The 26,106-nt window shown below is 38.2% G+C and overlaps 1 protein-coding gene across 1 annotated transcript in view; it reads right to left on the bottom strand.

Annotated features, from left to right (window-relative positions):
• LOC124280388 (FRAS1-related extracellular matrix protein 2-like) overlaps positions 1 to 26,106 on the bottom strand; it is a 218,331-nt gene that overhangs the window by 102,615 nt on the left and 89,610 nt on the right. The window contains 1 exon segment of the mRNA XM_046716333.1: positions 21,385 to 21,474. Coding sequence (XP_046572289.1) covers positions 21,385 to 21,474 — 90 coding nt within the window.

Here is a 26,106-nt window from a genome sequence, read left to right as displayed (position 1 = left end):
CATTGCCAAGACTGGCATTAATTCTGAACATTCCACCAAGTTTGGGTTGTCCTAGCGTAAACTGATTCCTGCTAGAGATTAGGTGAGCTTTGAAGATCGGACTTTTGGGGCAGGGGGGCAAGTAAATCACAGAATGATGTTCCCTTTCCAAGACCAGACAAATCTGTCTTGACCTTGGCAGGTATCCAGGTAGGCTGGGTGACAGGGTAAAGTGTGAGTAGGTAAGGGGTGGTGCGGTAGCTTAGTGGTTAAAGTGTTCACTCATCTTGTCAAAGATCTGGGTTTGATTCCCCAGATGGGTGCAGTGTGTGAAACCAATTTCTGGTGCCCCCTGCTGTGATATTGATGGAATAACACATTGCGACACCTTGCCACAGACTGATATAAATTCCCCACTCAGAACCGAAATGATGAACACCAGGCATGGGTAACAGCAAGTACCATCCTTGACCATCTTTGGAATGGTGAGCTGAAGGGATCAAACCACACCCTTCTGAATGTATATTTCCCATCAGTATCAGAATTGTCTTATACAGCTGGTACATATGTACTCATTCCTATAAGCACGAGGTCATTGAGGATTTACTTTGAATTCCAAATATAACAAATTGTAAATAATTCTTTGGAATAAATATTTGTATCATGTTGCCATGGAAATTTTCTTTAAAATATCCCCCAAATATCACCACAAGACTACCTATGTGCCATGTTTGGTGATGAAATAGTTTTTGGCTGTGGTGGGGTAGGTTAGTGGTTAAAACATTTGCTCATTTGCTCAAGCATTTGCTGCACCAAAGACCCGGGTTCGATTCCCCACACGGGTACAATGTGTGAAGTACACCGCTTTAAGCAATATTCCAGCAATATCACGGCAGGGGACACCAGAAATGTGCTTCACACATTGTACCCATGGGGGGAATTGAACGGATCTTCGGTGTGACGAGCAAACGCTTTAACCACTAAGCTACCCCAGTGGAAATTAAGAACATCGGCAGACATTTAGTTTGAATGCTGTAGAAGTATGGACGATTATCGTATCTACAAGATCCCTAAGATCTTCAAAGTACCAGCAATACCAGTGTCTAAAAAATAAATGAACAAGGAAGCCCACTTGTACAAATTCAGCCCAAATGCTTCTTATCTGTCAATGAGACAATAAATCATGCCACGACAACCTGTACATGAAACTAAACACAACCAGGTACAGCCGTGGCACATGGTCTCAATATAATGGTCATTATTGTAAATCGCCTCACGTGGCCAAGCGGCTATCTTGTCATAGTATCATCACAGACCTTACATTAATACAACACACTCCATCACTGCTGTCTTAGTAGCAACACAAACTCACCATTACCATTCATCGTCTGGATGGACATTAATTATCTCCCCTTACCGATGATCTGTTAATTGATAGGCTTTCACACAATAAACGTAAGTTACATGTTAAATGATGGAGGTTAACAAGAAAAGAATTTGACAATCCTCTTGACGGTCTTCTTCACCTACAAATTATCATTGTCACACACCATCTTGCTTGGAGTGAGATAATACAATTGGCATCAGGAGACTTGGATGATATAAACAAACATACCAGTAGCATATTTCATTATTTAAACTGTAAATGCTTGTGTTATCAATGAAATAAACTGATCTGATGAACTTGGTTTCATGATCTGATGATAAGAAAATATGTACAGTGATATATACATATGTAAGTCATAGCCAGAACTTCTTTCAAGCTTAATGACCTCAACTAACTACTGACAGTTCCAAAATACTTAAGAAAAATATTTCCTCCACAACAAGGTGACAAACACGGATGCAAATTGTTTGGGACATGATAAATTTGGACGTTCACTTTGAAAAACACATTTGAAAATTATCGAATGTCAGCATCAGATAATAATCAGTCTCAATTATCTGCAAAACAGAATCCACTGAGCTTAAAAGACAAATTATGATGAAAACACTATGAAGGGATTAATGATGATCAGTGGTAATACCAGTTGTATGCGAAAAGATACTGCTCAACCAACAGGAGGTGCCACAAACACTGTTTGCATAAAGCTAGTTTATAGTGTGAAATTGTCTCAAACATCCATTATTTCAATAATGACATTACATGATAAATAGATCATTACCCTAACAAAATGACATATACTACTTTAAAAAGTTAAGCACGAACTGATTTGGGGAAAATATTAAAGTTAATGTGTGATTTCATAATACGAAGGAATTGAGTGGTCCTTAACCTTTGTATAGTATAAATAATAAAACACATATCTGTTAATTTAATCAACCATCTTTTCTACAGGTACCCGGTTATAGATAAAACGACAGTGGACTGAACTATTTCAATCAGCTAAGTGTCAAATGAATAAAACACATCTACACCTGTGATGGTTTTAGGCAGGGGGATGTAGGAAGAGGAGGGGTCAGGAGGGATACTTTGAGTTTCAACACATTGATGACACTAATTAACCATCTCCATCACAGATAAGATTCGGAAGATGCTTGACGGACAGCGAGGAAATCTGGTCCAGATATCAACCATGTGAAAACATATTTATCAATGCCAATGACCACATGGCCGTTGTTTACAAACACACATCTAACCAGATGGTCAGGGGATGCAGCTACAGAGCTTGACCTGAACACTTAAATTGAATTTTAATTATTCAGAAATGGGGGTGTCTGGTGTTTATGGAATTTTCAGGGTTATTGGTTCACATAAACATCCTTATCACAGAGCCCTGAATGTAAGGAATGGCACAAGTTAGGCATTGTCCATGCCTTCCATCTTTAAAAATGACTTATCTCATTTTTTCAAAATACTCCTCTCAGAATTATGTTTTAGTTTGTTGTTTAATGCCACACTCAGCAATTTTCCATCTATTTGATGTAGGTCTGTAAATGACCAAAGATGGTCCAGACAATCCAGTGATTGACATCATGAACATTGACTGATGCAGCTGGGACATGACAACATTAATTGTATCACCCTAAGAGTTGTTTAGTTCAGACTAGATTATATACAGGTGGGTGTGATATATTTGAAAAGTATGTTACATATATCTTTGATGCAATTCCCTGTTTTGACTTGTACCATATGTTCCACTGTACTTTCAGTTAAACAATTGACTTGCCAGTGCATGTGTTTGTGACATATGCCACTTGTGGTCAGTATACATTCACCTGTCTGTGAACACCTGGCATCACCACTATTTGATAGGGACTCCAAGACATGCTCATGATATTGCACAAGTCTCTAAGGTAATAATTAATAGTTTAAATCATAATTGATAAAAAATATAAATATTCCTCTAACAGACTGGCATCCTTATTATCCGCTTATCTAGACTGTTTAAAGGATAGAATTGCTATACATCCATGGGCTAAGCACTCTGTATTGCCTTGGAGCAAGGCTATAGTTGGGGTAGTACAATGGATTTGGCTTTCACAAAGACAAGTAACTTGTTTTTCAGTTTTATTTAAATGAAGTAAATGGGTTATATTATATTTTTTCTTTCTATATACAATGACGGAAAGTTTACTGTATATTCGGTTATCTCCAAATATTCATTTTCACATTATTTTGGATACAACACATGTTTTCACAGACAACTAATCCAAAACACACAATAGAAGAAATTTCATAACATTCCAGACATAAATACAGAAATAGTTGTAGGTGTATGTTCAGCCTCGTACATAGGTAATTAATTCATATTTTGTTACAGCTATGTCGTCCTGTACTTGAATAAAGCATATACTTCTACAACATGGATTGTACTATCCCAAACTTACTGCACCCATGAATATGTTTACATTTTTTCTATCTTCACTAAGACATAATATTTAGACGCTGAGTAAAAATATTAAAACTAACAAAAATCACCCTCTGCCCCTGAACGTATGATGTAAACACATGATGACCTGGGAGAGCAGCGATACTATCGGGACGGCATGCTGGCGAGGGGATAAATCGGCTGTGTTTACGCGTGATCTTGCAGACAGGGAGCAACACACAGGCCTCGATACATAGACTTCGGTAGAAGTGTGGAAGTTTTTAAATACTTTATATCTGTGTTATCAACATTGATGCAATGTAAATGAGATTGTTGAATCTTAACAGATTTGTAAATAATTAATAGATTGAGGCATTTTTCATGAATCATGCTTGGAAGCTTCCAAAAGTATAATGTGTTCTGTCATAACTGAAATACAGAAAGTGATTGAAACAATGAGTGAGTGAGTGAGTGAGTTTGGTTTTGCGACGCTTTTAGCAATATTCCAGCAACATCACAGCGTGGGACACCAGAAATGGGCTTCACACGTTGTACCCATGTGGGGAATCAAGAAGGGTCTTCAGAGAGCCAACACTTTAACCACTAGGCTACCCCATCGCCCCAATGAGTGAGGCTAAACAAGACACTTTGTCAGAAGTGATGGAGGCCTTGGACTTGACAACTTTATTGAAACCCACGAGCAAGGGTATGATGTTCATGAACCAAGAAATAACTGCAGTGAACAAGGATTTGAACAGTTGATCACAGGTTCCTGGCATGCCCAAGGGAGGCAACTTTACAAAGCAGAATAATGAACAAGAACATGACATATTCTAAAACATTTCCGTTAAATTAAGTCATGGCATGACAGATTAACTATAGTAGTATGAAAAAATCGCATGTTCTTTAAATCTTTTTGAGTAGCATACACTCCAGTTGTGTTAACAGATGACGTAATTCACAACCAAATCCCGTTATCAGTCCACAGTCTGTTAATTGCAATTCAGGCACCAGGTGATGCTGATAAATGATTGGATTAGAAGATAACACAAAACTACACTCAATCTAAGATTTTATTGTTAACATTAACATGTCTCAAACCCACATCAACTTTAAGATACTGTTTATTCTTTATCAGCAGATATGAGACTTTGGCAAGTAGGAAATCCCTTACAGAAATCAAGCCAATGAGGTACCAGCCATTGCTCCTTACTGTTGATGTTAATCTACGTTTTGGCGTACGTTTATATACAGGTGTGACAACTGTACCATCCCACTGCACATTCAAATCAATACCTACATATTCATTGCCGTTTCCTGGGTATTCTATTTTTCAATAGAAACTCATGAGAGTAAATTTTTATGTTTATGGGCAAAATGCTGATGAGTTAATCTGCAAAGCTATTACTATCAGATCCATATGTGTGCAATTATGAGGCATGTAGTTATTCTGCTTCTTATGTAACAGTCTGATGGCGTGAGAAAGTTTCCAGTTGGGGTTGCAGACATCGGGGAGTATGGTAGACTTGGTTCATCTCTCACAGAACTGGAGCATTCCATGAATAAATATATATTGTTGTACACACCCTTACACATTTGTTCTTTCAACAATAACTGTTTTCTTACATTACTGCAAATATGATACTATGCCATTCTTCCAAAGCTACAAACTATTAAAGCATAAAGGAAATCTGATTTAAGGTACAACTTTTGATTGTATTTTGGTTTTAAAGTAATTAAATAAAAAATGTCTTCTTTTATATTAGATTAATACAAATACTGAAAAAAAATATCAAAATTTCTCAATTTTCTCCATAAAATTATTTCAGTTCGGCTGAAGAAATACATTTCAATCCAGTTGGCTGTCCAAGGTTGTTTCAAGACTTTTGAAGATTGGGTGGACATAAGGTTGACCTGTCTAATAGTATGTCATCAGATTCCAGTTATCCATTTATTTACATTTCTTTAATCTATTATCCCTGTAAAGACCAAATGAAACTGGCTGGGTAACTGAGACCACTCTTGTGTTGGGAGTGGACTATTAAGCATTGGGTGGTTTCCAAGAGTTACTGTACTGCAACAGAATGAAGCATCATTTGGGCCAACAATCATGGGTTTGCCTGCTCCAGACATGAAAATTCATTAACCATGACAATATAGCTGGATATTTCATGACCGAGTATTACACAACTTACATGTGTTGATACTATGAAGAAACACTTATAGAACTGTACCATATTAAACACTTCTCATGTTTATACTAACACATCTCACAGATGATTACTACATTAGGAAATGCTTCCTGGCAATGTCTTTTGTGAGCACTTGCTAACCCAAATCCTTACCATACGGCGTTTAGTGAACAGGAATTTTAAAATTTGAAATTTTCATCTCACTGCTGTATTAAAAAGGTAAAAGATTTGAATCTGCCTATAAAATTTCTTCATATACACCGGTTCATATCTTATTTCAAACATATTATTTCCATATTTAATGGGAACATTGCCCTAATGAAGTTCCAGAGGAGGAAACTTACACCATTCCTTCCTCTCTAATTGTAGATAGTTTGTAGGGATATTTTGGTTTACAACTGTCCAACCATTTCACTACAAACTGGCGATCTCAATGCAAGATTAACATGCCAAGATTCAGAGTCTTATCTCCGAAGATGTTTGGGTAGAAACATGTCATTACGACTCTATCTTACATTTCTACTCCCTAGGAGCTGGACCTTTGCCAAACGTTTGGCGATTTTCTGCTGTTACCATGCTGATTGGATAACATCCTGTGGGACTGTCGGAATGTTTGGATGTAACCAGGGAGTCTTCCAGTGCGATCAACACGATCTGTACCTCAGTCTGACAGTGTGTGTACTAATTAATTAACAAATGATCCATGGAAAACATTATGCCAAACACTGTACGAAAGTTTTACGTTTCATATATCATACAGTAGGTACACTTTCTGATGGCTTTTTATAGAAGATTAAGGATGTCTAAAGGGTGATTAATTAAGCGTAAAATGATATGCAAAATATGGCTTTCGTGATGTATTAATAAGCACTGAACAATGCTGCTTCTCAAAATGGTAAAATTCCTTGAATACAGATACAAGACCATAGAGTATGAAAATACATCATGAAGAATGAAAAAGACAAATCACAGGTGGAAGAATGTCGAATTCAGTAATTACATAACTTCGAGTGGCATTTTTAGAAGCTAGGAAGAAGCTAGGAAGTACAATATTGACAAATTTTATGGATAACAACTTCTTGTATTTTGTGAGTGCGACTTCTCAGATACAGATTTTTAGTTGTCAAGCAGGGAATCTGTATTGAAGCGTTGATCTCATGAAATAGAAGAAGTTGTTATCAGTCAGTAATTACACTTTCTTTCCCTTAATAATATCACATACACTTCCAATCATTATATCTAAATGTTTATTTAGACCTTGGACATTTGTAATATTTTTGTTAGTATAGAGTGCTATAATGCAGGTTTTAAATATAAGTGACAAGGAAATTTCCATCTTCATGAGAAGTGTGTACTAAAAGTGGTGTCCACTGTATGATTCAGTCTATATCACAGACATGTATTATGAAACACTATCTAATAGTGATGAAACCAGGTACTTTGTGTACAAGTGGCAGTGGCACCATCACAAACACAAACAAGGCAAGTCAATTATCCAGTTGAAAAAGCATGAAAACTTATGGTGCAAGTCTGAATAAAGGGAATTGCATTACACTGAAATTTGCTCACTGAAACACCAAATTTTCAAATGTTGATTTTCCATATAAGATTGTTTTCCATATTTTCCACATAAGTGTATTTTTAACATAGGGAGATGTATAGATACCTGGTAATTTAAACATATTTTGATAAACAATGCTTCAATTGTAGTATTTAACTTCAAGTACTTGATGGCCTTTGTTTCTTCTTGTGCAATGCAATAGCACTTGCACCTCAGTTACAATGAAAATAAACCCTGATACGAAACAATACTTTTCTGATTATGTTGAATTTCTTTTAATCGTTCCATTTTCCTACAATCGTAAAGACAATACTGCTATCAACCAACTTCAACCTCTTACAAACAATCCTGAGAACATGATACCATATGTTATCACTTTGTTGGCGTTTCTTCACAACATGGACAAAAGAGAGAATATTTGTTTGCCTTTTCAAAAAATAGTCTCAAACAATCTGAATTCAAAATATTAAAACTTACTATAATATCTTTTTGTGAATCATAAGGCATTTTTGTAATTTTTAGGTAAATTTATATTTACAACAATATTTAATATTTAATATTTAATCGACAGGAACAGTTTAAATTTAGCTATTATCTCTGTGAGGGTCAGTAGTGAGAGGTGTTTTCTTTGTTGTTTTACATTACAATATTCCAGCTATATGATACCATGCTGTAAACAATCATGCTTGGACCACACAATCCTGTGATGCCGCCAATATATCTGGAATATTGCTCAGTGCGGCGTAAAACTAAACTCACTCACTCACTCAATCCAATCCTGTGATTGACATCATGAGCATTAAACTATGTATTTTGGACATAATTATATGCATTTTCATAGTCACAAAGCCTTGCCACCCAATCCATGTTGTCTCTTACAGCCAACATAGGTTTCTGGGTCTCTATATTCTTATCTTGAATATCCACAGTTTAGAAGTCATTAAGCTATTGAAAATATTAGGAGACAACTAGTCAAAAAAGAAAGAAAGAATAATTTTGCACAATGATCTTAGTATGTCATCCTAAAGACTACCCAACTGTGAAATAATTCTTTCACAGCAGATCACATCCATATATCTGTTTATTAGTTCATAATCGTTATTTTATGTTTCACATTCTGGTTTCACAAAGTGATCTTTTCTGGGAGAATCTGACTGATTCAAGTTACAATGGAAATAAGCAAAACTGGGAAAGGAAAACCCCAGACTGTTCTATTTTTATAACTGAAATGCATTCTGAGTATTTCTAATTGACCTTGTCTTCAGAAAGCCTAAAACAGCATGTTCCTGCTGCCAAGGCCAGCTGATGCATGTAAGTAGGGTGTCTAAGCAATCCCTTTAACAAGTAATCACTTTCAGCTAAACTTACTGAATTTCACTGCATGAAAAAGGGAAACTTCAAATTCAAAATATTTCATTTGATGAAACAATCATGAATACTTCCACTTAAGTTTTATTGACCTAATTTACAATGATTTTATACTTATAATGTAATTAATTAGTTATTTCCATTCACGCTTAGTCTATTGTCATGGATTGAGGAAATCAGTTTCTGCATCATTAACGTTGGAAATAAAAAGCTTAACTGACAGATAAACTTTCAGGAAAAAAGTCCAAAATAGCCCAAATATATATGCTGCTCAATTTAAACTTAAATCCACCAAGCTGATTAATGATAATTTGGAAGACATTAGACCACATTTCCAACAGAAATTCCTTAACCAAATTTGAGCGGTATATGTACCGTTCCAATAAATCGTCCTTAATACGGCATGTTGCAGAAGCAATACGTACAAACAAATAATACACTTTACTACCCCAACAAATAACTCCTGGATCCAAAACACACAAAGAACAGCTATAAAAAGACAGAAGTTTATGATGCCAAAATTCTGCAGTACTGTTCCCGATGCCATGACACAAGACGGCACTAACCTGTCTCTGGCTGTGTGCATTCCCTGCAGTGTGATGCCACTACATTTATGCAATCACATGACATGCAACACTTAGAAATAGATTATCCCCTCAACAAAAACAGTTACACCTCCAAGGTTCCATTGTTGCAGACACCCAAACCACATGGGGACATGGCAAGGCGCCAATGGTTTTCAGCTGGTTCCTTTTCTAGCATTACATGGTTGAGAGTCAGGAATTCCTTATACCGTTGTCTCATGTGAAGTGGGTTCAGAACAATGTACCATTCCTCTTGTAATGGAGGGATCTCTTGTACCATTCCTCTTGTAATGGAGGGATCTCCTGTACCATTCCTCATGTAATGGAGGGATCTCCTGTACCATTCATCTTGTAATGGAGGGATCTCCTGTACCATTCCTCTTGTAATGGAAGGATCTCCTGTACCATTCCTCTTGTAATGGAGGGATCTCCTGTACCATTCCTCATGTAATGGAGGGATCTCTTGTACCATTCCTCTTGTAATGGAAGGATCTCCTGTACCATTCCTCGTGTAATGGAGGGATCTCCTGTACCATTCCTCATGTAATGGAGGGATCTCCTGTACCATTCATCTGTAATGGAAGGATCTCCTGTACCATTCCTCTTGTAATGGAGGGATCTCCTGTACCATTCATCTTGTAATCGAGGGATCTCCTGTACAATTCATCTGTAATGGAAGGATCTCCTGTACCATTCCTCTTGTAATGGAGGGATCTCCTGTACCATTCATCTTGTAATGGAGGGATCTCCTGTACCATTCATCTTGTAATGGAGGGATCTCCTGTACCATTCCTCTTGTAATGGAGGGATCTCCTGTACCATTCATCTTGTAATGGAGGGATCTCCTGTACCATTCCTCTTGTAATGGAGGGATCTCCTGTACCATTCATCTGTAATGGAGGGATCTCCTGTACCATTCCTCTTGTAATGGAGGGATCTCCTGTACCATTCCTCATGTAATGGAGGGATCTCCTGTACCATTCATCTTGCAATGGAAGGATCTCCTGTACCATTCCTCTTGTAATGGGTTTAACATCATGCTTGAGAATATTTCGCTCATATGACGACGTGCATGCGTGTGTATGTGTATGTGCGGCTGCATGTAAAAGCCCAGACTGAAGCTGGTTTTATAGTGCTAGCCCACTGAGATACCATGCCGCAGTGAAGCATGAATACCCCACTCAGACACAGTATACTGACTACAAGCCGACCAGTCCTTGTTGTACCCATTAATGCCGAGCGCCAGGCAGGGACCAACAAGTACCCTATTTTAACATCTTTTGGTATGACGAGGTCGGGGATCGAACCCGCGACCTTCCACTCTCCGGGCGGACACTCTAACCACTACACCACGGAGGCGGTCTTAAGCACTAGGCTACTCAACAAGGCCTTTAAGTTTTATCAAGACATGTTTGTTAAACATTGTGGAAATAAATTATGAAAGACATTACTGATATAACTCCCCTTCAGCTGTATGAGTAAATGGCTTTGTAAGGACACACCGATTTCAAACTGTTTGACATTAAAGTACAAGCCATTGCTGTGTTAATATGATCAAAGGATCCTTCTCAGGCATGAGTAGAGTGGTCTGAAGCCATTTCCTGAATCACAGTCTGACACCCACCTTGAACACACCGCCTATGTTATTTCAACATGGAGTGTATTATAAGACATTTACACCAGTTTAAAGGGTAAATGGCTGCCTATGATTTTTTGGAAATCATCAAACAGGGCACCCAACATTTATTTATACCACTTTGACATAATGAGTTGCTTATTTTGAAAGGTATTGATATTGAACTGAGAAGGCCAACAACCATATCATTTAAATCAATGTTGCTTTTCTTGTGTCATCTGGTAGCTCAGTAGGGAATGTGTTCACTCATCATAGTATTTCCTTGTTTTACTCCCTAATCACTTTCAATGACAATGCATATATATCAGGTAAACAAACTTTTATGAAAATAAAACATTTATCATTCGGAGTGTAAATATTTTATCTGCCGAATTCAGTTATGGAGCAAATGGTATATGTTCAGTTATGGAGCAAATGGTATATGTTCAGTAATGGAGCAAATGGTATATGTTCAAAGGCAATTAAATAATTCAGCAACCAGTGTTTATCGTAAGAGGATATTTTTAACCTTTAACTAACAGGATCAGACTTGCTAACATGGTTCACACATGTCATTGTTTCCCATGATGATCACTGGATTGTCTGGTCCAGACTCGTTTATTTACAGATCGCTGCCATATAGCTGGAATATTGCTCAATGTTACATTAAACAACAAACAAACAAACACAACGTTAGACCCCTACTGTGTAGATTGGTGCTCTTGCTGTTGATCACTGGATTGTCTGGTCCAGACTCGATTATTTACAGACCGCTGCCATATAGCTGGAATATTGCTCAATGTTACATTAAACAACAAACAAACAAACACAACGTCACACCCCTACTGTGTAGATTGGTGCTCTTGCTGTTAATCACTGGATTGTCTGGTCCAGACTCGTTTATTTACAAACTGCTGCCATATAGCTGGAATATTGCTGAGTGTGGCATTTAACAAACAAACGAATACTTTCCACTTAAAACTCTTGCCCTTTGTACAAGAAAGCAGCTTAGTATCTGAAACAGCAAATACCAGATTTGAACCAAAGTTCAGCTGATCCTGATACAAGTCAGGAATGCACAGAGAACAGAGTCCGTCATCTCTTCCATCCATGCCACCATGTCCCATCTATCACTAGTGAGTGAGTGAGTGAGTGAGAGAGTATGGTTTTATACTGCTGTTAGCAATATTGAAGCAATATCACAGTGGCACCAGAAATGGGCTTCACACATTGTACCCATGGGGAATTGAACCTGGGTCTTCTGTGTAATGAGTTAACACTGTAACCACTAGGCCACCCGATCCCCACTTTCCAGTTATCAGAAAAGGCAGGTTTCCCATCTGGGTCACCAGGTTCCTTACAACATTTTTCTAGATGTATGTCAAGACCCACCAACTATGAAAATATGTAAAACATACCTGCACTTTCATTATAGTTCACCCACGCTGTTTGTGTCATTAATGGTGACTATTCAGTCCAAATCACTTCACAAATACCATGTACCTGTTCCTCCGTGCAGGTGGGATGAGCCACAGGACTTGTTCACCTCATTGTGAGACCATTTTGACACTAACTATTCTATTTCCAGCACTATCAACCAACAACCAAAGAAACTGAAACCACCACCATCTTGTTACACCAGACAGCCTCATTTGCTTAATTCCTTAATATTTCAGTGCACAAACTCACCATTTTATAGTGAGACATCACAGCTTATGGGGCCGCCTCCGTGGTGTAGTGGTTAGAGCGTCCGCCCGGAGAGTGGAAGGTCGTGGGTTCGATTCCCGACCGCGTCACACCAAAAGACGTTACAATAGGGTACTCATGGGCGGATCCAGGAATTTTGAAAGGAGGGGGTTCAAACCCCCTGAACTCTCCATTGGCTCCGCTAACGCAAAAAAAAGCTTCAATGTGATCTTAAGTCATTTTCAAAAGGGAAGGGGGTTCGAACCCCCTGAACCCCCCCCTCTGGATCCGCCACTGGTACTTGCTGGTCCCTGCCTGGCGCTCAGCATTAATGGGTACAACAAGGACTGGTCGGCTCGGAGTCAGTATACTGTGTCTGAGTGGGGTATTCATGCTTCACTGCGGCATGGTATCTCAGTGAGCTAGCACTATAAAACCAGCTTAAGTTTTGGCTAGTACAAGCAGCCGCACATACACATACACACGCATGCACGTCGTCATATGAGCGAAATATTCTCAAGCACGACGTTAAACCCAATTTCACCTCACCTCACAGCTTATGGAAGAACATGCTATAGTGCCACCCTTACACAACTTGTTAAAGGATGGACCAATAGTAATCACATAAAAAGGCTAATTTCTGCTTAGTCAGCAGTCATAAGTTATGACATAAACGGAAAATTGGCAAAATGTTCCTGGGTGTTTCAAGACACCCTGACAAGATTTCATCCCTGGCTGATGTCCCCAGTACATATACGTGGTCAACATATGCTCAAACTTCCACTTAATCCCCTTCTCTATATATACACATACTTCAATACAGCCTCAGGGGCTGGGGAAACTATTTTAAGTAGGCAGGCACATGTGTAATAAATGAAAGGATATCCATTATTAAACTATCTATTTTGATGGAGAAGCAGTGCCACACGCCAGCTGCAAGGTACGAAAGTTTTTTTATTTGCTGACCCAAAACTTAACAAATGTGGAATTAAAAAACATTGTTTTTCTCCCTATAAAATCTATTAGCTGATGTCAGTAATGGAGAGCATTCAAATTAACCCTTTGACTTTCAAAGAAACTCTTTTTCTTTCTTTCCTTTTATCTTTTGAGGCTACCAAACCTTTCAGACTTTTCAGTTTTCAGAGATCACTTAAGGATAAGTTTCATATTTTTTAAATCAAAGATTTGGTTCAGGTCTTCAGCCCCTTGACTGACGCAGGAGGTTGAATCAGAAGAAAAAATATCTTTTCTTCATATTGCTATGAGTGCATGGGTGGGCATGTGGGTGAGAGAGTGCATGAGAGTGTGAGTGCATGAGTGAGTGAGTGGGTGAGAGGGTAGGGGGTATGTGGGTGGGTTAGTGAGTGATTATGGTATAATGCTGCTTTTAGTGAAATTCCAGTAATAACATTGTTGGGTACTCTGGTGAAGCACTGAGAATTATTATGATGTTGACTCAGATTCACACTCACATTAATAAATGACAAACATGTCTGGCTTGGATAATCAATACAACTATGCACAAAAGATGCCATCACCTAAGAGCGGCTTAAAGAGCCACCGCTAAGTCTAAACTGGAACTTATTTAACATGGGTAACTTAGGATATTCTATCTGTGGGTGAGTGAGATGGTAAGTGAGAGAGTGAATGAGTGAGTGAATGAATTGGGTTTGAAACCACTTACAATAGAATTTAGTTAAATATACCAAGTCATTTTTGAGGGGTGAAATCCAGAATGATGTAGATCTCAGACATTTAATACTTTTGTAAAACCTCTAATCACTGGTACGGTGCTTACAAACCTACAAATATAATCAAGATGAAATGTGATTCAAACAGACGTGGTTCCTGGCAAGACAAAAGATACAAACAGCAAATTACAGTGCTTTAAGAGACCAGCACCTGCCAAAGTTCCTTTCTGCCTTGGATCCCAAACTGAGTACACATTCTCATTAAGGTAATTTCAAACACAAACTTCAAATGAGTATATTGGTGAGCACTGACTTATCTGTTCAGAATAATAGCCCCACAGGACATTGCCTCTCTTGATTCTTCCTATTACGTAACGTCAGTATGGTGATGAACCATCACACAATCACTGTTATTACATAACCCTCCCAACATCCTCACACGTGCTACAGCGCCCCATCAAACACTCCTCATCCTGCCACCGATCACATGTTGAACGTCCCTATCATTACGCAGGCTGAAGTTAATAATGTGTACTCAATGCCAGAGAAATCTGCAACAGAATTGCAAATGACATCAGTCAAAAAATAAATAGCATTACAAAGCAGCAATGTTCGATTATTTACAGAGAAGGGAGTCGTAGTAGATACGGAGGCGCACCTGGTGGTGTAAGTGCAGAAATTCAGGTTGAATAAACATCAGTTCAGATGCTGGAGCTCCTGCTGAACCAGGTTGTCGAAGAGCTGGAGACGTACAATGGTCTGATTCACCTCAGGTGATGATATTATTCCATAATGTAGAAACAACCTGTTGAGTTACAGCAGGGGTCATCTAGGTGAGGCTGTTATTACTGTTATTGCACTTATCTGATAAGTACACACGATTGGGTCAAATGATACACCAGGTCAGGGCATTATGCTTTGTTTGGATGTTGAATAACACTGATATCATCACAGAAATCAGTTGATGTGATTAACAGTGGTATCATTATAATGGTAGCATACTTGCAGGAACAGTTCCAATCAGATATGTTCACAAAGAATTGTGTTAATTTGTTTGTTCCCGATATAGACTGATTGTGTCAACAGCTAGTTGTTCTGGAACTGTTCTGCGTTGTGTTGTTATTAGGAAGACAAGAATTATCTATCAATAAATAAAGTATCCATGAATGGTTTACAATTCATGTGCATGAACACATTGATGATGTTTTTAAAAGCATGAAATTTTACATGTTTTGAACTTAAAATAAACGAAAAACGTGTGTGGATGTGAAGGACTGTACTGATGAATAACAACACTTTGATATCAAGAATGGTTCCTAAATTATGTTCATAAATTATCATAAAATGGAGCCAAGAAACTTTCTTTATTTTCAGAAACTCTGGTAATCTAGACATTCCCCATATTCTAGCCTTGCATGGGCTGTATTGGGTATATTTGTTGCCAGGTTTCATGCTGATTTCATAATTCTTCATTTGGAATTTTTGGGACCCTTTTACACCCGGTGTCAGAGTTTTGAGCATATTGAGAAGTGTCCTGGTAAGTACACAAGTGAGTGAGTGAGTGAGTTTGGTTTTATGCTGCTTTTAGCAATATTCCAGCAATATCACGCAGGGGACACCAGATATGGGCTTCACACATTGTACCCATATGGGGAATCGAACTCGGGTCTTCAGTGTGATGAGTTGACGCTTTAACCACTAGCCTACCCCACCGCCCCAGTAAGTACACATGATTCCAGACAAGAACTATAGTGCTAACTAGATGCAACTGGCATCCTTCCAGCCACCAGGAAACACACTTTTACAGTACTCGTAATATATGTAGCTATCTGATTGGCCAGTCACTATCTTGCAAGTGACACACGTAACTGATTATAACATGAAAAGAAATATGTCAGATAAACAAGACAGTAACTGTAACTGAGACAAATGCATGATGCCACATCAAAGGGGTATTAACCCATATTATCATGAGTTAGTGAGTGAGTACGCCGCCGCTTTTATCAATATTCCAGCAATATTACAGTGGGGGACACCAGAAATGGGCTTCGTACATTGTACCCACGTGGGGAATCAAACCCCAGTCTTCAGCAAGACGAGTGGATGCTTTAACCATTAGGCTACTCTGCCACCCCATCATCATTAAGATGATGATGATGATGATGATGACATCATGAGATACATATACTAATTTCTTTCATTTAAATTTGCATCTTAGCTGATAATGACACTCAAGTTTTAACTTTCTGCACTGGATGTACGTACTTTGTACACATACACCATTTCTCAGCTGACAAACACAACCTTGTACCAACCAAGAAGAAATTCCAATGTCGGACCAAAGACATATCACAGCCCAATGAGTTTTGTCTCATCAGTACCAAGTACCAAAACAACCAATCACTGAATTAGATGTCTTTGATAACGCCAAAAACGTTACAGACGATGAGATCATTGGAACTGTAGTCTGGGATGTCTTTGATGCTGCTGCCGATGGTGTAGATAGTCAGAGAGTCTCCGCAACATTGGACTTGACACAATGTTACACTAAGTGCAACATCACATACCCAGCCACATATGTTATGCCGGAATCTGCACATTAATGGTCGACATAGCAACCGGCTGAAGGTGTTACCAGAACTGTCATTGTTCTGACTGATCAGTGAGAGTTCCTGGACTCATTGACCTTTTAGTTCAGCACATGTGAGCATTGCCTTTCTCCCAGACCATGCTGAATTAACCAACATATTTGGAGGAACTATGTGGGATGGAATGAAACACATTCAGTACTAATTTAATGAGTGCAAAGAATTACTTTTACCCATAGGAAATCCAATTTTCCTGTTTCTCAGCAGCTCCACTCAATGATTCTACCTTTTGATGGTAGCACCACAGATATTGGCCAATATTCAAGCACAAGTTTTTTCAGGAACCCATAAAGATCCAGGGCCTTGAGTTTCGAAGCTCTCTTAGTGCTAAGACAGTCGTAAGGTAATGTTAAAGTATGGCACTTACGACTCTCTAAGCGCTAAGACAGCTTCGAAAATCTAGGCCCTGGTTAGAATTGGTTAGACTAACAACTAGTCTCTGAAATGAACATATTTTACAGAAAAAAAGTTCATAGTAAAAAAAAAAATATAATGAAAAGGAGCCCTGAGACTTTCTTCATTTTCAGAAGCTGAGGAAATCTAGACTTGCCACATTTTCTAGACTTGCGTGGGCTTTCTTGGATATATTTCCAGCAACCCATACATGTTGTAAGAGGTGACTAACGGGATTGGGTGGTCAGATTCACTGACTTGGTTGATGGATGTCTCTGTGTCCCAGTTGTGAGGATAGATCCTCATGTCAACCTTGTCTACACCTGAGTAATTTACAGACTGACATTATATAGCTGCAATATTGCTGACTGTGGCGTTAACAAACAGAAAAGACAAATTTTCAGAAGCAAAAACAACCATACATGGAAACATGGAAAAATGGAAAATCTACTTCTTGCAGCAGGATTCAGGTTGAGGGATATCCTGTTTGTTCTATTCTAAAATGATCATTTCATAATCATCCTAAAGAAATTAAAAGTAATCTCAACAAACAAATCTCAAAGCTGGAGTAGGTGAACGAATGACCCATTGACACACTTCTCATGGACAAGCAAACTTCCCCCTTTTCAAAATGGCCATGACATGGCCTGTACAGGGTCACGACATTCCAGTCCTGTCAGAGGACAACAAATTAGGATGTCAACGGCCACTTTTGACCAACATACCAGCCTTGTACATGCTTTGGTCATTTGTCCTGGAATTTCCTTTTTGTTCCAAGTAGTGTTTTCCATCCAGCTATTTGTATAACATCTGTGGCAGTAATGCTATCCTTACGACAACCTTTGTTGTCTGATGCCATGAGGACATGGGTGATTTACGGCCAACACTATGACCACTCTCACAACAGTACTGACCAATGGCCTGCACCAGTCGGACGAGGGAATTTTGTTGGAAGTTCAAAATTCATATGCGCTTTCTAAACTGAAGACAGCAAGGGGAGTTTTTATTTACTGTGCTTTTTAACGTGCAATTATTTATCAAAAAGCCACAATCATTATTCAAACATTGTATGAACATAATCTCAAGTTGTGACATTCAGACAGTTTGGCCATCACTCCATTATGGTTCATATTCCAATGAACTCACAGAAAGGGGAGGTAAACTGTACATTAAATTTTGATGTGATATTCTAAAGTGAAATTAAGTAACATCAGTTCTGAAAATGAATAATTTTTAGAAGACATCCATATAAAAGAATACCATTTGCTGAGATTTCTGTGAATTTGATGCATGAACATTTCTGTCATATTTCATTTGACAGTAACTTTGATGTTTATGCAAAGCAACAACCCGTCCATCTAACACTTGACTCCTGCAACCACTAGGGGATCCTTGAGTATAGACTAATGCTTAGTCTCTGAATGTATATAATTTTGATAGTAACAAACAAGCGCATTTAAACTGAAAAGGAGCCCAGGGAGATTCCTGAACCTGAGAAAATCTAGACTTGCTTTATTTAAGGCTTTAGCACTGCAGAGTGGGCTTGGCAGTAATGAAAATAATGTGGTTCAGGGACTGTGAGACAGACTAGAGTTATCCCTGCCCAAACCATGACCGACCCATGGTGGCCACAGTTGCATCAGCGATTCGCTCTCCATTGCGACGATAAATCCTCTGTTGACCATCATGGAAGGACAAATTGAATCTGCTTTCATCTGTGAACCTGAGGAAATCTAGACTTGCTTTATTTAGGGGTTTAGCACTGCAGAGAGGGCTTGGCAGTAGGGAAAATAATGTGGTTCAGGGACTGTGAGACAGAACACCTTGAGTACTGAGAACCCTGAATTCTCCTGGAGCTAAGGCAGGCCTACCAAAGAAAACTTTCCCACTGTGCAGAAAAACGCAGAAAAGCCCACATTAATCGTGGAAATAGCAACATAAACATAATACCTCGCTACTGACACAGTAAAAACGGCAACGAAAAACAATGAAACTGCAACTATTATATATCAGCGAACTTTGACCTCTACTGCACATGCGCATTATGATCCGCGCTTCTTTCCAATTTCCGAGCAACCGTGAATTGCCTTGCGTAAAAAAGTATTAAATATGTCAAAATAATTGCTGTCAATCATTTCATACAAATGGAAATTAAACTAAACAAGTGTGCACACAAGTATCATGATGATAAATGCCAAATAACACAACAGAAATACTTAAAAAGGGAATGTAACTTTTGTCCAAGCTGGAAAATGTCAACATGCGGTCGAGACTTCCTCTTCCATGTGCGCATGCGCAAAATCGAAAGTTGCAGGCTCTTCGGTTTTTTATGCAGTTTTAGCGATTTAAAGTTGCCGTTTTTACTGTTTCAGTAGCGAGGTATTATGTTTATGTTGCTATTTCCACGATTAATGTGGGCTTTTCTGCGTTCTTCTGCACAGTGGGAAAGTTTTCTGTAGGCCTGTAAGGATAGGAAGAGTACAGGTTATCAAGCTGGGAAGGGATAAGGTAGCCTTGCTCCAAGGTTGTACTGAATGCTAAGCCCATGGATGTATTGCAATTCTATCCTATAAAGACGAAAGTCTGGATAAGTCTACTCTAAGGATGCCAGTCTGTTAGAGGGACACATATATATATATATTTTAATTATCATTTAAACTATTAATTATTACCTTAGAGTCTTGTGCAAGTCTAGGGATAAGGTTGAAATGGTGAATAAGGTTTTATTTTATATATTACAGATACATATATGTGTGGGTCTTACAGAGAAACTATCATAACAAGCTCCTAGAATATGAAAACTCTAGTTCCTCGATAAGTCACGGCATCATTAGGTGGCTGAAAGTTGTACTGATGGAGATTTGTGATTCTCATTACAACTATTCCTGATGCAAGCGGATCGTGTAGGATCAGCATCTCTTGTCAGGGTGTCAAGATGTGCAAGCCAGCTTCACAACAGCAAGTGGCAGTTACCCAACGAACAAAGACGTACTATTTTTGTGGCTGTAAAAATCTTACAAGAAGCCTTGCCAACTTGAGGTCGTTGTCTTATCGGCCAAAATTGACCGTTTTGTTGAATGCTTTGTTTCTCTGGACCAGTGACAGATGGTGAATTAATTGAAGTAATTTTAGACATTCGTGAAGATGTAGTCCTGACCAGTGAGGACATCGAATGTGACTATGACTGATTAATAGATGGGCTGAATGGACAGGATGAATGTGTGGGTTCTGGCAGTAGTTTGGTATCTCTCATACACCAGTCTACTGTATAATGGGGCAAACTGGGATATTAATGTCAGATGCTACACAATACTGGACGTAGATCCAGATCTTTCATGTGCATGTTAAAACACTCGCATGACATTTCATGATGTCTGAAGTAAATTGAGAAGGATGTTTTCCATAACCAAGCTCTTCACATTTATACATGTGTTTTCATCAGAAACCTGAGAGTACTGAAACATGCGAACCATATACAAAGGACAGAAAATAGAATATATTTTCTTTACAAAATGTCTGTAGAGCACATGGCAATCAAAACCCATTTCTGTAAGGCTGAAAAATGAAAACATTTGTTTCTCGGTCAAATACTGTTTAGTTCATGTGCCTCATGGGTGTATGAATATATTTGTGTTTGTGCAAAGTAAATGTTGTCAAAGCAATCTTTCAAATTTTATCAGGAATTTTGTTATTAACGCTGAAATCAAATGCTGACATTATTTGTTTTCTTGACGTGATATGTGCTTGGGAACTACACTGTATATTTTAAAGTGTATATTAGCCCAATATTAGGCTTGCAAGCATTATGTGTAGTCTTCTTGGATTTTTTCTTCTGTAAAACAAATCGCAACTTACCCCTGTCTTCAATCTTGAAGAAGAAACTGTCTGAAGTAGCATTCACTCCGGGGATCAACACATACTCGATCTGATGGCGGGCAATGTCGCCTGCAAACATAAGATCAAAACATATAAGAACACGATATAATTAATTGTACAAAAGAAACAATGCTATCATTGTTTTACACCAATCAACAATATTCCTGCAGCATTTCATCTTAACACAAGAGCCATGGAATCCCAAGTAAGGTCTCCTGCAAAACACAAGAACAACATGTATAATTAATTGTACAAAAGAAACAATGCTATCGTTGTTTATATTCCAGCAGCATTTCACCTACCCACAAGAGCCTGTAAATGGAAATAAAAAATGGTTCAGCTTTACCAGTAGTTGATGTCATGCAAATAGAAATGATGAAACCCTTTTCACATCTGTGAGAAACCTCTGCCAAAACCAAAGTTGAAGAATGCTGACAATATGAAGAGTATTTGTTTGTTTGACGCTACATTCAGCAGTATTACAGCTGTACGACTGACTGACTGAGTTTGGTTTTACGCCGCTTTTAGCAATATTCCAGCAACATCACGGTGGGGGACACCAGAAATGGGCTTCACACATTGTACCCATGTGGGGATTCGAACCCGGGTCTTCGGCGTGACGAGCCAACGCTTTAACCACTAGGCTACCCCACAGCTGTACGAGGGATGCTGAATCAGATCACACATTGTTGGGTTTGAAGCTCAGGGGCGGTGGGGTAGCCTAGAGGTTAAAGTGTTCGCTTTCATGCCGAAGACCTGGGTTTGATTCCCCGCATGGGTACAATATGTGAAACCCACTTCTGTTGTTCCCTGCCATTATATTGCTAGAATATTGCTAAAAGTGGCGTAATTACTTAACTCACTCACTCACTAAGCTAACTGCAATCAGAATCATCTCAGTACTGGTGACCAGGGCCTCCTTTCACAAAGCACTAAGGTGATCATAAGTCACTAAGGTAACCTTGGTGCAATGTTATAGAATGGGAGTTAAGGTTAACCTTAGTAAAGGTTGCTTCATGAAAGGAGCCCCAGGTCTGCTGAAGTCAACAGGTGTTAAACAAAGTAGCACAACCAATGTGCAAGTAAAAGGAACACACACAAAATATACAGAGATTTATCTAGACCTGCTCCGAGGCTGATATTTTCCCCAAGATCTACATCACGTTTCAGTAAACATTCTCAGACAGGAAATAAAAGTTTTCCAACTCATAATTTTCAAGTAATGTTACAACTCTGCCAAGAGCCGACTTGAATTACACTGATAACAGGAGCAGTAATGGTATTCCCTTGTTACTTTTTACTTAGTTTTACGCAATTGCATTGAATGCAACTTAAGAACACTATGGAGCTGGAGAAATGAGAATGCAATAAAATAATGATCTTTCCCTACTTTGACTACCAACATCACTTGAAACTGAAACTCTGAAAACTTTTATAAATTATACACTTGTTGCCTATATATAAGCTGCAAGTTGTTTTTATGTGTGCATTGATAATAGTGTCTTATAAAAAATATTTAAGGCATGCCCATTATCACTTCCTTGTCATAATGTGCAACAATTTATGTGGTTTCACCATTTGATATCAGTTATTAGGAAAGCAGCTGCATAAAATCTATATGCATTTTCTCAGAAATACCATGGATAGAAAAGGTGTCCAAATTTGAATGTAACAACATAGCACTGCATGCACATTCCACATTGTATTTTGGGTTCTCTACGTGCACTGGAAAGGTGCAACAAAACATAATGTATTTCACGTGTCTCACAAAAAAGTCTTTAAATTCTCTTTAGGGAAACACTTTTCAGCATCTGAAGATAGATGGTGCTTAGACATGAAATACTTTCCTCACAACTTGTTTTAAGCTGTTTCGGTCATTATGACCCAAGAAAGACATTTCCACCTGGGTTAGATGGAATATCAACATTTACATGGCGTCATGCAGATCTTTGAGTGATAATAACGACTGCTTTTGTCTTCCGGTTTGCCATTAATCACATGATCATGTATATATGCAGGCTTCGTTAGTCCATGAAGCTTACAACAGACCAAACATGTTCCTCCATATCATGTAGGTTGATATGGATGATACTGCCAACATACAGTTATACAAGACAGGTGTTATGAGATGTTTTCCATCATCAGCTGATAAATGCAGACGAGGCTACAAATGACTCCCAGGTCATTATCAGCAGATGTAAACGAACAAGTTATGCTTAATGTCTTGTGGACTGGAATTTTGATAACTGGAAATCTGACTAAGTTTGTCTAGAATGCTGGAAAAACATTCCTTTGCTGCTTTGTGGGAGGTTTCTAAAACATGTGTTATCTAATTAGATTCTTGTTGATAATGGCAGTACAAATAACCTTTTCATCTCTTAATGAATAGTGATTGTTTAAATTAAGTGAAAATGATTTACATCATAGGACAGAACATCAATATCACCAATGGTAAAACCAAGTGATTTTGCACAATTCTTTTGACAAAAAATTAAATACAACTGGGAATAAAGAGAAAATGAAAATGATAAGACGTAAAATATATTGGAAGTTGAGCTTCAGTACCTGTTCACTTCATATAACAAATGGGTGGTGGGGTAGCCTTGTGGTTAAAGTGTTCACTTGTCATGCCAAACACCCGGTGTCCCCCATCATGTAATTGCTGAAATATTGCTAAAAGTGGCACAGGAACTAAACTCACTCACTCATTCATATCACTGACTGAATGACTGAATGCCTACAACTATAATCATAACATACCAAATCAGACAAATGTATCTTATTTGCAAGATGAGAAAGGTATCATGTCAGGTGCTACAATGACAGCAGTGTTGTGGAAGGCAGCACTGTATCAATGTCAATACAAGTAGTTGTTGGGGAAGCAGTACAGCTGCAATTTTGATGACAGCAGTGGAGTGGGAAGCAGTACTGCTGCCAAGTGGATGTAAGTAGTTGTATGGGAATCAGTACAATTACGATGTAAGTAAAGTGGTATGGAAATCGGTACCGACAGGTGATGAATCACACCAACAGTACAACATTGTGAGTGCTGGCTCAGACACATGGTTGACCAGCCATGATTGATGACGAGTGCGTAATACTCATTAACCCTTACAGTTTCAAATGCCAAAGGGTAAGGGAAATTAATTAACCCTTCCTGCTTGTGTCATGTTAGAATTGCTAAGATTGGAGAGGAGATTTCTGTGGACAAAGTTCGATCTAAAAGTTTTGATAGAATAAAAGTATGAATTTTAAAGTTCTTTGTTGTGCAAACAGTGTGTGGTAATCAGAAAAGAACAGAAATGATTAACATGAAAAGGAATTGTTTTGTGATAGAATTACCTTCTTGGCCATTAAATCTGTTATACTTGGATGGACGTGGGATGGTTAATCGGATGAATGATTGGTTAAGTGTATGGACAGACAGATGGATAGATTGCTAGATGCATGGATTATAGGATAGACAGAAGAATGAATGGGTGGAGATTTCTGAGACATATATAGATGGATATTTCAATGTCTTGTTTGACAGTCACTTATTCCTTCACTGGTACTTTAATCATGAAACATACACAAATTAATAGGTGTCATTAGCAGTATAAACATTCCGGAGTAGCTGCAAATGACAGCCTGTATAGACAAACACCAATTAACGATAACTATTAATTGTTTCCCACACAATCTGCCATCATTATTGACACTGACTGGAAATCTAGAAAACCTACAATGTAGACTATAGTAGTCTGTCTCAAAGTCCCTGAACCACATTATTTTCCCTACTGCCTAGCACTCCCTGCAATGCTAAAGCCCTAAATGAAGCAAGTCTAGATTTCCCCAGGTTCAGGTGAATCTCCCAACTCACTGGGGCTCCTTTTCAATCTAAATGGGTTCATTTGTTACTATCAAAATTATATATATTCAGGGACTAAGCGTTAGTCTAAGACTACCCATTCAAAAGAGAAAAATAACACAATTAATTTGTTGTTTTATGAACAAGCCAACCACAAATTTGGCAAAAGTCACAATAAAGAAGTATGTTGTCATAAATATATTTTTTTTTCATTTGTAATTTATCTGCTTATTTCCATTTATTCCTTTCTGAATATTAACCTCAAAGAAAATTTTGAAAACATTTTAAATATATTTTCCCTGCATCTTGGAATGTTGGCAAGGACAGTTTGTAAAACACAGAATTATGTTGGTCTTGCCTAAAGAGCTTTATGTATACTAAAACTATGAATAAGCATTATTTATGACTAATCTTGCTTATTATGCCATCTACAATTAAGTGAAATATCAAAACCAACTTGCCACACATAATGTGTATCACTGAAGATGACAAGTATCATTAACATGTATACACACATGGCTACCAGTCAAACAAACATTGGTACCGACAAAGCAATTTCTTTTCAGCTGCTGGATCTGATTTCAAGTAAGTTTTGTCTAACGATGGCACAGCACTTAGTGAGAATGCAAGGCAAGCTATTTTGGATCTACCAACACACCATAATGTAGTGGAGGATTTCCAATGTATGGCAGGACAGATGCCAGACTTCATTTCCATTGGCTGTGATTACAATCTCAGTCATTGGCAAAAACACTGTGAGGAGTCTATGTTTACATCTCTTTACATATGCCACAATATCTGATGATTTGCGATCTCCTTACAGGGTTGAATATCCCCCTTGATAGCATCTA

Source organism: Haliotis rubra, unplaced genomic scaffold (assembly GCF_003918875.1).
Source record: "Haliotis rubra isolate DU_JTF1 unplaced genomic scaffold, ASM391887v1 Scf1, whole genome shotgun sequence".
In the NCBI taxonomy this organism is placed as follows: Eukaryota; Metazoa; Mollusca; class Gastropoda; order Lepetellida; family Haliotidae; genus Haliotis; species Haliotis rubra.
Note: the sequence above shows the minus strand (reverse complement) of the source record. Positions and strands in the feature narration are given on the sequence as shown.